Source organism: Oenanthe melanoleuca, chromosome 11, assembly GCF_029582105.1.
Source record: "Oenanthe melanoleuca isolate GR-GAL-2019-014 chromosome 11, OMel1.0, whole genome shotgun sequence".
NCBI lineage: Eukaryota > Metazoa > Chordata > Aves > Passeriformes > Muscicapidae > Oenanthe > Oenanthe melanoleuca.
Genome location: NC_079345.1, coordinates 7,315,947 through 7,328,112, shown reverse-complemented (window position 1 = coordinate 7,328,112; position 12,166 = coordinate 7,315,947). Strand labels below are relative to the sequence as shown.

Below are 12,166 nucleotides of genomic sequence, written 5' to 3'. Positions count from 1 at the left end.
CTTCATTCCTGTACTCTGTGCCACTTACCTGCTTCTGAAGTCCAGGTCATTGTGGTCACAGGGATAAGCTGAAAGATATATGAAAAGCTAAGACACCTGGCAAGTGGTAAAAGAGCCCCAAATGACACGATGATCCTGGCTTTCTCAGTGCTGTGGTTGGCAGTGAGCCCAGGTGCTGCCAGATCAGGGAATGCCACCAGCACGGGCTGTCCCATGTGGCTGTACCCGTGGCACAGGGACACATGGAACACCAATGTCTGTGCAGGGCAGAGCTGGCAGGCTCCTTCTTTACTCACTCACAGCCATGGACTTGTGAGCCAGTCTCCCTCATCCTCTGTGCCAGCCTTTTCTTTTTCCTTGCTCATCAGTCCAGAGAAAACTTTCCAGATCACAGGGTCCTGCTGTTTCCAGTCCCCTGGAGAAGACAGAGGGGTTATATTGATATCTTCATGTGAGATTCACATAAAAATGTGAGGCCAAGAGAAGAAACCTCTGCCACAGCCTTTGGCTGGACCATATCATGAGGGTTTAAGTAGAGATCTCTGCTGTTATCTGAGAAACAGCCCTCTGACCCAAAAAATCTGATTGTGTGATTCATCCTGTTTCCTTTGCAAGCCTCGGTTTCCCACATTTTTTTTAATGTGAGGTTTGCCTTTTGCATTCTTTCCTATTTAAAAGTAAATCAGAAAGCTTTTAAAAACCTATGCTGTCTCAGCTCAGCAGCAAACGTGTGCCTTGCCTTCAAGTTATTAAAATTCCCTTAGATGTTTCTTTTTATTGAAAACCTGCAGTAGAATTAAGGGGATTCTGCTACAGTGGTGTGTTGTTCAGGGTTTTTTCCAAAAGCTTTAGGTCTTCACTGCAAGGATTTCATTTGCAGGAAAGAACTAAACTCTCCCCTGCTGTGCTGAATGTTTGGAGCAAGGGGGAGTGATGTGGGTCACAGCAGTGGGCTGATCTCAGTGTGTTGATGAATTAAGTCCTGGCTCTGTAAGCAGCATGATGGTCTGTTCTTTCGAAAATCTGATGGCATGTTCACATGGAATCATAGACTGTCCTGAGTTAGACCCACAAGGAACATCAAGTCCAGCTCCTGGTGCTGGACTAGAATCCTGGTGCTAGAATCCTATCGTGCACTGATGTGATGGATCCCATCATCCCTGAAAGTGTTGTTCAAATGCTTCCTAAACTCTGTCAGGGCTGGTGCTGTGCCTGCTTCTCTGGGGAGCCTATTCCAGTGCCCAATCACCCTCTCTCTGGGCGGAGAACCTTTTCCTGATATCCAGTCTAGATGTTGGGATGGGGTGAAGGCTGCAGGAAACCACCTGGATCTTTTCTCGCACAGAAGGGACATCTCCAGTTCCTGGACAGACATGTGAGAAATAGCTTCAAGCAGCAACACAATCACCCCTTGCTTTCCTTTCCTGAAGATCCACAGTCCTCTCTAAAGGTGTTTCTCAATCTTAGCAAATCCCTTCCTACAGCAACGAGCCCCTCTTGCACTGCCAGCTGCTTCAGAGAGGCAGCCTGGGGAAGCATCTCCCCAGAGAAGGGAGGGAGTACACCTGGAGCCCAGAAATTGCTCCTTGGAGCAGCCTTGGCGCCTTTGCTAGCAGAGAGGTGGGTGTCATGGGGCAGCATGAATGTGATGGCTTTGGTGACCCAAAGCCATCCCTACCCTGGGGGAAGATGATGGGCCAGTGTTTGTCCCTGTGCCCTTTCACTCCCCTGCCTGGGCACAGCTGGGGACACATCTCTAAACCCAGCTCTGCAGAAGCAGTGAATGTCCCCTCCCAACCCCCAGGAAAAATCTGCTCTGGAGAGAGTGGGACAGTAAAGCAATGGGCTCTACTGGGGAAAATTGTGCTGCAATTATGGAAAAAAAAAATATTATCTTTTTCAGACTAATTTCTGTGCCAAACCACAGGAAAAGTGAATGGAATACACAGGACACCCTTCAGTGTCCCATGTGTGCCTGAAGGCTGCGTTGTGCAGCAGGGAGGAGGAGAAGGCCATCATACTGCTTGGTGTCCCAGTGTGGCTCTTCTCATGGGATGCTGGCACAGCATCTCTTCCTGTGCCTGAGGTCCTGTGTCCTGCCCTGCCTCAGCTTCCCACAGCGTTAGAGCCAGGCGTGGCTCCATCTCCACTGCACTGAGCTCCTCCAGGCCCCTGCCATTCAGACGGAGCACCTCACCCCCCTGTTCTGTCACATCCTGAGGTGTCTCCTTAGACCTGAGATCACCTCTGGTGGACATGCAGGTGGTTTGGAACCCAGCTCTTTCCAATGCCCGCCGATGAGAGACTGCAGGAGGCTGTTCTTAGAGGTTTTCATGGTTGTTTATTGTTGCTTATCTCAGGAATGCTTTGTCCAGCGAACAGCAGTCTGCTCGCCAGACGTCCATGGCAGAATCCGCCTGGCAGAGGCAGGACTTATCTTTTATAGTCTAAACTACGTACTAGGTATTTACAAATGACCCCCAATACAATACAATCTTGTTACATGGTCCAGATTTGTTCTTGTCCAATCTAAAAGTGCCAGCATGTCACCCAGCATGGATGACACGGAGAAGAAGGAGGAAGAGGTATTCACACCCCCAATTCTCCATCTTGGCCACGTGTCCCTTATCACAAACATTCTAGAAATCTGCTAATTCTACATTCTAACAGTCCAATTTACACTCCATTTACTTTTGTGGCTTGCATTTCTTCTCTCAATGTTGGCCAACTGCTCCAAGGAGCCAAATCCAGCCCCCGAGACACCTGGGTCTCATTCAAGGGTCTTTGGGGACCCCGCCAGGGGGGTCCTAAACCTTCCAGGGAAGCCAGAGGAATACTCTGGACTCCCACACTGTTCTTCCAGCCAAAAGATAAAAGTAAGAGGCAGCAGCACCAAGCAGGATGGGCAGTGCCCCAAATAACTCCCAGCAGCTGCCTGGTGCCGGCTGCATCCCCGCTCTGCGCTCATCTGAACTTCCCTGATGCCTTCTCATCTTTAATTAAGCACTTCCATAGGCTCAGCCTTCTTGCTGGATCTGAATTATTTTTTTTCCCTGTAGCCATGGCAACACTTCCCCTGGGCAGGCTGCGCTACAGCCAGTGACAAACCCCATATGTGGCTGTTTTGTTTGGGCCTGGAAACTTCCTTGCCGTTTGGGAAATCTTGGGAGAAGAAAATCCCTCAATGAGCTGGTGAGAGGCAAGGGGAGCCAGGGTAAGAAATGTGTTTTGGGCTGAGCATCCCTTCTATCCCCCAAGCAGCCCTGCTCCAGCAGAGATGGCAGAGCCTTGATCTGAGGACTCCTCGGTTTTTCCTCCAAAAGATGGCTTCAGCGTCCAAGTTTTGTGTCCTCACTCCAGTCATGGGTGTAAGTGACAGCCCTGCTGTGGCCATTGCATGGTCCCTTGGTGGTGGTGACATAGGGACTGCCATTGCCCTGCTCCTCCTGCCAGGACCAGCAAATCATGAGCCATGAAGCTGCTATGAGGCAGGGGGACAGTGACACAGATGTGGTGACACAGGGCATGGACATGGTGACTGGGGTAGGGCTCAGGGCACAGGACAGGATGCAGGGAATTGAGGAAGGAATGGAGTGACAGGCAGGAGGAGGCAAAAGGGCAGAATGACAGGGCAGGACTAGGTGTCAGGAAAGGGGTAGGTGACGTTAAGCAGGGTGGGTAATGTGGGACAGGAGTAAGTAGCATAGGGCAGGGATAGGTGACACAGGGCAGGAGTAGATGTCATGGGGCAGTGGTAGGTGAGAGTGGGGTTAGGTGACAAGACAGGAACAAGTGTCAGGGCACGGGCTGCCGATTCCTGTGCCCAGTGCTGCTCCTAGTGTCCCAGTATCCTGGTGTCCCGGTATCCCGATGTCCTGATATTCTGGTGTCCTTATGTCCTGGTATGCCGATGACCCAGTGTCCCTCGGTATCCTGGTAACCAATGTTCTTATATCCCGATATTCTGGTGTCCCGATATCTCGATATCCCACTGTCCTGATGTCCAGGTATCCCGCTGTCTCAGTAACCCGCTGAATGGGTGTCCCACTGCTCCGATATCTCGGTGTCCCCCTGTCCCGGTATCCCGCTGTCCGTGCATCCCAGTGTCCCCCTGTCCGGATATCCTGCTGTCCCGGTGTCCCCCTGTATCCCTGTATCCCGGTATCCCTGTATCCTGGTATCCGCTGTCCGTGTGTCCCGGTATTCCGGTGTTCCCCTGTATCCCTATATCCCCCTGTATTCCTGTATCGCTGTATCTCGGTGTCCCCCTGTATTCCGGTGTCTCGGTGTCCCCCTTTATCCCTGTATCCCGGTATCCCGGTGTCCCCCTGTATCCCTGCATCCCTGTATCCCGGTATCCCTGTATCCCGCTATCCGGTTCCCGCTGCCCCCCCGTGCCCGGTATCCCAGTGTCCCCCTGTATCCCTGCATCCCTGTATCCCGGTATCCCTATATCCCGCTATCCGGTTCCCGCTGTCCCCCGTGCCCGGTATCCCGGTGTCCCCCTGTATCCCGGTATCCCTGTATCCCGCTATCCGGTTCCCGCTGCCCCCCGTGCCCGGTATCCCAGTGTCCCCCTGTATCCCTGCATCCCTGTATCCCGGTATCCCTGTATCCCGCTATCCGGTTCCCGCTGCCCCCCGTGCCCGGTATCCCGGTGTCCCGGGCGGCGGGCGGCGCCCTCTGGCGGCGGCGGGCGGCGCGGCGGCGGCGGGTATAAAAGGCGGCTGCGGGCGGCGGCGGGATCGGGAGCGGCGGGATCGGGAGCGGGATCGGGAGCGGGATGGCCGGCCCGCAGCAGGCCCCGCACCTCCACCTGGCCGAGCTCACCGCCTCCCAGTTCCTCGACATCTGGCGGCACTTCGACGCGGACGGTCAGTCCCGGGGCGCGCGGGACACTTCTCACCTCAAAAAACCGGCGGGGAGGGCAGCGGGCTGAAAATCCCTGGGGGCGAGGGGCTGAAGGGGGGTGGTGAAGAGTCCCTGGACATCCCGGAGGAGAGGATAGAGCCTCCACCGCCGCAGCCCGGGGAGAGCGATGAGCCCCCGGGGTGATGGAGAGCCCCCGGGATGCGGAGACTCCAGGACGGAAAGTCTCCGGGGTGATGGAGAGTCTCCGGGGCGCAGCCCCGTCGGTTGAAGCTCCGGGGTCGGGGGAGCGATCGGTCCCCAGGATCTCCCCGCCGGGAAAAGACGGGGAGCCCCAGAATTGGACCCCACCGGCAGCCCTCAGCCCATGGGACGCTGAGCCCGGGATATCCCGGGTCTCCTTGGCTCGTCCCCCGGGTGCCTTAAGAGCTGGAATTCGCTCGGGGCTAGTGTCACCTCTGGGTGCTGCTCTGGGCGTCTTGCCCTTGCCGGGGTGCCCAGTGTCCACCCTCGGCCCCCTCCGTCTCCCCGCCTCGGCACTGCCCCACACTCGGTACCTGGAGGGAGGGGGGCAGCGCGGCCACCAGATTGGCCCCAGGGCCACCCTCTTGCCAGGGCTGACAGAGCGGGTGTCCCATGCCCAGAGCAGGCTGAGGAAAGGTCCCTCTACGTCTGGAGTGCTTGGTCTCTGCCTGCCTGCTCCCCGCCCCACAAAACCTCTCCCCGGGGATGCTGTGGCAAAAACCGTGTCTACTATGGGGATGTCATCTTCCCACGGAGTCACATCTGGGATAGACATCCCCGTTCCTACCACTGTCAGCCCCAAAAAAAGCGGGGGGGAATGCAAAAACCAGCATTGTTTTTTAGGAAAACAGTTTCTTCCAGTTCTGTGGTGCCATGAAGGAGGCTCAGCCCGCTGGGAACAGCAGCTCAGGGGAAAGCTCCTGTCCTTCACTGAAGTCTCCTATTCCTGCAGGGAGGTTTGGGGATCAAAAACCTCCTGGGAACTGCGTCATGTAGCCTCCTCAGCTGCACTGCTGCAACTGGAGCTCAGCTTGCTCCTGGCTGCATTTTGGGGTCCCCCCCCACAGCCTCACACATCGGGGACACAGACACAGGTCCCTGGCACTGCTGGAGCTGGCACTGGTGCAGCCACCCAGGGGCTGGGAAGGTGGCACTCCAGTGGGAGTGATGTGGGTGTCCAGCTGCCTCCCTGCAGCGCGTCCCACTGCGCCCTTGGATGTGCTCTGTCATCTCCAAAACAGCAGCAGGCACGGATCCAGCTTGGCCCACGGCCCCCAGGCAGGGCAAGGCTGTCGAGCTGCGGCACAGCAGGTGCCCAGGAGAGGAGGGACTCAGGCGTCGGGAAAGAAGGTGGCCTTGACAAGGACAATGCTCTGCTGCACCAGGCAGGAGCTCCAACAGCCCTGGCTGCTCCCCTGTGCCAATGGAGGGACCTGGGGTTCATTCCCCTGTGCATGGGACTACTTCGCCCAAGCTCATCCCTGCATTTAAACCCCTTCAGTGTGGCTTCCATGCCTTGAGCCACTTCCCCTCAAGGCTTGTCATGCCCCAAAGATGTCCCCTGGATGTTTTTGATGTCCTCACTTTACCAGCCACAGCTGCCCCGAGGCTCCGAGGTGGAGCTGCATGGACTGGCTGTGGCTCTCTGGAGGGGATTTTCCATGACACTCTACATCCTACTGCTCTGCAGACATGGATCAGACCTGTCCAAGCTGCTGCTTGGAGGAAGCCAAGCTACTGGCCACAGCTTTTCTCACCCTTATTCTTTTTTCCCAGCTCAAAACTCCTGTTGATTTTTCTTTTTTTTCACCAATTGAATTCAAAGCCACTTGGGGTTCTCCTGCACCCACAAAAGCAAAGCCCCTGGGAAGAGCAGTGGGAAGCCAAGTACATCAGTGGTTCACACCAGCACCCCAGTATCTTCAATGTAACTCATCCCCTCCTGGGAAGAATGCTGCTCATCCATTGGAATGGGGTCACCAAAGAGGAAAGTACTCTGGTACTTCCCCAGTGCTTCGAGCTGGGATGTGGATGGGTTATTCTCAGCTGCTGTGTTGCAGTGGGGAGCAGATGCTGCTGGGGAGCCTGCAGGTGATAATGCCGATAATGCCGAAGGCAGTGCAGAGCAGGGAGCAGTGGTCCAAACCTCCGGAGGCTGAAATGCAGAGCACTCCTGAGGAAAATGTTCACAAGAAGAGCTCTGGCTATTCCTCAGCCAAGGAATGCCCTTTCCCACTTCAGGGGAAAGGGCAACATTCCTCTGTTGTGTCCAGATGTTTGGAAGGGAGGATTTCTGGCAGAGAGGTAACACCTTCCCTGACAGCACCATGGAGCTGGTGCTTCGCTGCTGGCCCCAGCTGTGATGTGACCCTGCTGCTTCCAGACACAGCAGCCACCTCCCAAAGCCACCAAGGGCCAGCACAAGGAAGCTGTGTGTGGCTAAGCCCTGGCTGAGCCATCCGGCCATCAAGCATCCCACAGGCAGGGCAGGGCTGTGGATACTCTGGGTTCCAGAGGAACCACATCTCAGCACAGATACCGGCAGTGAGAGGTGTGAGGTACACAGGACGGGGATCTTTTGGGGCTCCTGGCCATGCTGGAGATTGGCAGTGGGGTCACACCTTCCTGGGGCAGATCCTGCACCCAGGATGGGGGGATGCTGTGCCAGGTTCCTTGCCTCTGCTTCCCATTTGCCTCTGTGGCCCCCACAGGGGGTTGAGAGGAGACAGCCCTGATTGGGAGATGCTTGCGGGGGGATGGAGTGACTTTATTTTAAGGCATCTGATTGAAGTATCAGATACAGAAAATGCAGCAAAGACCAAGATGAACAAAATCCCTGTGCCCTACAAATGAGTGCAAGGGACAGGTCCAGGGCTGTGTGTCACCTGGGCAAATTTGGGTATTACCAGTGTGTCTAATGCTCAGCATCAACATTGGCTGGCATTTCCTTGCTGCCACAATTGCCTTGGAGCCAGGTCCTGGTGCAGATGGAAAAAGCTGTGTCCCCTGGGAGCATCTGTCTCTTTCCTCCTGTGCTCTGACACTGTGGAAGTCTTACTGCATTTTTTTCCTCTGGCAGGAAATGGCTACATTGAAGGCAAAGAGCTGGAAAATTTCTTCCAGGAGCTGGAAAGTGCAAGAAAGGGGGCGGGTGTGGTAAGAGCATCTCCTGCTTTTGCTCCCTCCTTCCCCTGTTCCCTTGTGCCCAAAGATTCATGCTCATGTCAGCCCCATCTCCTTTGGGCACTGATGAGTGGGACTGGGGCTCCTCTGGGAGGAAAGCGGGAGAATACCAGCACAGGGAATGGGGAAAGGCTCCCATCCCCTCTCTCCTTGCTGGCAGGACTCAAAGAAGGACAATTTGGGTGACAAGATGAAGGAGTTCATGCACAAATATGACAAAAATGCGGATGGCAAAATCGAGATGGCAGAGGTGAGCAGTGCTGGACCTGACAAACCCTGGGTTGTTCGTGTTCCACCCCCATGCTTGTGTTTCACCTCCATCATTCCACCATGCCTGTGTTCCCCACAGCTGGCCCAGATCCTGCCCACGGAGGAGAATTTTCTGCTGTGTTTCCGCCAGCATGTGGGCTCCAGTTCAGAGTTCATGGAGGTGAGTGGGACAGGCTGTGCTGGGAGATCCCCAGGGAATTCAGTCCAGCTCCACTATGGGAAAACAACTGGGAAGTTTAACTGCCCAAACCTCCCCAAGTCTCCCCAAAACTCCTGGCATTAACTCAGCACTGGGAGGCAGTGATGGTTTAGGGAAGAGCAGGAGTGTGGTGAGTTTTCCCAGTTCTCAGCACCGCTTGGATACTTCTCAGGGCAGCTGGGTGCCTCATCCCAGCTTCCAGGCAAGGTGAGCTGCAAGGATTTGGGGCTTTTTTGTAAACTACCCCTCATGGTTGCTCCTAAATGCCCAAGGGATATGCTGAAGCCAGCATTGCATTTCCACCCCACAACCTTGCTGTGCCCTTGTAAGGGGTGAACTCACACAGGTGGGAGAGAAATTGCAGATGGGCAATAAAACACAGTTGTGGATCGAAGGGAATGTGCAGCACCTTGGATAGGAAGGAGCTTGTACATGGAAACTGAGCCCTGGGTGGAGGGAAAGGCTGAAAGAAGAGCACCCTGTGACATGGAGGGGGGGGTAAGCAGGAACTATTGTTTAATTGGGGAATGTAATTAAATATTATTAAATATTAAAGTCTGGACTTGCATACTGACATGAGGATAAAGGCACTTGAACTCTTGGTGTGGGGCTGAACAAAAGCATCCAGCCCCAAGGGAGAGCAGGTGACACCAGTGGGAGCTGTGAGATGGCCTCATCTCCTTTAGGGTGGCGGGGAACACTCTCAGCAGAGGTTTATGGGGACACACAATGTCAGGGGGCAGTGGGGGACACGAGCCCCCACAAAGGCTTATGGCAGTCCCTCCACAGGCTTGGCGCAGGTACGACACGGATCGCAGTGGCTACATCGAAGCCAACGAGCTCAAGGTGGGCTGTGGGCACAGGGTGGCCTGGCTGGGTCCCTGCCAGTGGGACACCCCTGCTGGGACAGCTGGGGGTGGGGACAGCTAGCAAAAAAAACCCTCTCCTCCCAGGGCTTCTTGTCAGACCTGCTGAAGAAGGCGAACCGGCCCTACGACGAGCCCAAGCTGCAGGAGTACACACAGACCATTGTAAGTGGGACCTGAGGCTCTGTGTCCCCACCGGGGGTCTCAGCACCCCAGGTGGATGGCATGCAGGGGAGGAGGAGCTGCAGGGTGACAGGGCACTGTTGGTATCCCCACAGCTGCGGATGTTTGACATGAATGGTGATGGGAAGCTGGGCCTCTCCGAGATGTCCCGGTAAGGTCACGGGGAACACGAAGGAAAAGCTGGGGAGGGAAAGACACCTGAAATGCTTGTATTTAGGAAGAGTCTGCTCCAGCTTCCAGGGAAAACTGTTTTCCTCTTTAATTTACTCATGTTTCTAAGCAAAACATCACTGCAATTTAAGAAAGTATCTTTTTCTGGCTGCTTCCCGCTCTTCCCTGCCCTTACTGTTTTTCAGACTTTTGCCTGTGCAAGAAAACTTTCTTCTGAAGTTTCAGGTAACATAATACTACTCCTACTGCTAATAATAACAACAAAACCAACCCATTTCCATTGCTTGTACCTCCAACCCCTATCTCATACCCTGGTGTCCCTTGTCACTTCCCAGGGAATGAAGCTATCCTCGGACGAGTTCAATGCCATCTTTGCCTTCTACGACAAGGTAGGGAGCTGGCTCATGGAAAACTGCCTCAAATAAATATAACTTGGCCAAAAATAACCCCAAAACATATGGTTTTGGTCGGGGCAATTACCTGCTCTGGTTTGGGGTGGGAGAACTGGGTTTACCTCTGGCTGTGCTGGGTGAGGGTCTGGGGATGTCCATGTCCAAGAGGGAATTGCAGGGCTTGTGTCCTTTCTGTTGTTTATGTCCCTCCCACACTATTCAGGATGGAAATGGCTTCATTGATGAGAATGAGCTGGATGCACTTTTGAAAGACCTGTATGAGAAGAATAAGAAAGTAAGTGAGGGCAAAGCTCAGGTGCCACCCCCGAGCCCTCCAGTTCCTTTTGCCCTCTCCCAGCAGCATCTTTCCATGTCCATGCTCCATGAGGACCAGGACATGCTGGTCTGGGTGCTGGTCCTGCATTCTCATGGAAAGCTGCACTGGAGCTGGGGGGCTGTAATCTCAGCCTGGGGATACTCCCCAGGGAGAAATGGGATGCCCACCCCACTGCCCCCCATGCTTTGCAGGAGATGAACATCCAGCAGCTCACCAACTACAGGAAGAGCATCATGAACCTCTCCGACGGGGGCAAACTCTACCGCAAGGAACTGGAGATGGTGCTCTGCAATGAGCCCCCCATGTAGGACCCCCATACACACAGCCCATGCTCCTCCTCCCGGAAAACAAGCACAAGGGGGGAGCCCCCATCACTGCAGAGCTCCCCCAACAGCTCTTGGGTTTGCTGTAGGTTGCTAAAATCCCATTTGGGGGGGAAAACTATTTTTTTTTTCCATCTGCCTGGTTTGTTCAATTATACGATTTTTGTTTTTTCTTTGTGGGGGTGTTGTTTTCATTCCTTTGGTCTCTTGAGTTTTTATCATTTACCAAAGAACAGTTTACTAATAAATTCAAGTACTGCTAGACTGGAGCCCCTATTTCTCCATCCCATGGTGTGCTGCGGAGTGGGAGGAGGGGGACATCCCCACACTGTGATCCCACAGAGGATGTGGCTGCTGGGTGGGGAAGAGAGAGCATTTGGGAAAGCCCCTTTGGAATGAGGGTCACTGGAAAACCCCTGGGGAGCAGAGTGCAGGCAGCCTGGGTGGGGACACTCCCAGTTACCCCTCCAGTCACCCCTCCCAGACCCTGCCAAAGCCTCTAGGATATCCCAAGGGTTGTTTCCCCCACTCCCAGTTTTGGACACCAGTCCCAGGGTGATGATGCTGGTGGAGTCCCAGTGCAACTTTTCCCACTCCTGTGCTATCCAGTGCAGTCCAGCTGAGCTCTGTATGGCCCAGTACGGTGCAGTGCAGTCCCATCTAGAAATGTACAGCCCATTATGACCCAGTAAAATCCTACACAGCTCAGTATGGCTCAGTACAGTCCAGTATGGTACACTGCAGTCCTATATGGCCCAGTACAGCCCCACATAGCCCAGCAGTGTACATCCCTCTATAGGTCAATACATTTCAGTATGGCCCAGTACCACACTATACAAACCTGTGTAGTGTTGTACAGTCCTATATGGCTAAACACAACCCAGTACAGAGCTTTACATTTCCACATGGCCCTGTACACCCCGGAACGGCACCAAGTACAGCCCCACACAGCCCAGTACGGCTCAGTACAACTCTGCACAGTCCTGTACAGCTCCATATGGCCAAGTACAGCCCTGTAGAGTCCTCTATGGCAATGCTGTATAGCTCACTGTGGCCCAAGACTGCCCTGTGTAGACTTGTATGGCGCCATACGGTGCAGTTCAGTCCTGTACAGTTCGATTACAGTGTAAATGTACAGCCTAGTATGGTGCAGTACCACTATGTATGTCCCAGTATGGCCAAGTACAGCCTGGTACAAGACGATCCAGCACAGCCTAGTACGGCCCACCACGTCCTAGTTGAGTCATCTATAACCCAGTACAGCCTACTGCAGTCCAGTACAGTCAGTATGGCCTGATACAAGATGGCCCAGTACAGCCTACCATGGACCACTACATCCGAGTCGAGTC

At 54.4% G+C, this 12,166-nt stretch overlaps 1 protein-coding gene across 1 annotated transcript; it reads left to right on the top strand.

Moving 5' to 3' along the window:
* The first annotated feature begins 4,708 nt into the window (after positions 1-4,708).
* CALB2 (calbindin 2) lies at positions 4,709-11,079 on the top strand. Its single transcript, XM_056500383.1, has 11 exons — positions 4,709-4,874; positions 7,973-8,049; positions 8,237-8,326; positions 8,426-8,506; positions 9,335-9,391; positions 9,499-9,576; positions 9,690-9,745; positions 9,951-9,990; positions 10,101-10,154; positions 10,381-10,452; positions 10,686-11,079. Exons 1-11 carry the CDS (start codon positions 4,784-4,786, stop codon positions 10,800-10,802), a joined length of 813 nt encoding a protein of 270 aa, XP_056356358.1. The 5' UTR covers positions 4,709-4,783; the 3' UTR covers positions 10,803-11,079.
* Positions 11,080-12,166: the final 1,087 nt, after the last annotated feature.

Bases quoted from the DNA above. Each gene is read 5' to 3' on its own strand.
- CALB2 (XM_056500383.1), top strand. From the start codon at position 4,784: ATGGCCGGCCCGCAGCAGGCCCCGCACCTCCACCTGGCCGAGCTCACC. The intron at 4,875-7,972 runs GTCAGTCCCGGG...TTCCTCTGGCAG, and splicing joins GCGGCACTTCGACGCGGACG to GAAATGGCTACATTGAAGGC. The intron at 9,746-9,950 runs GTAAGGTCACGG...ACTGTTTTTCAG, and splicing joins GGCCTCTCCGAGATGTCCCG to ACTTTTGCCTGTGCAAGAAA.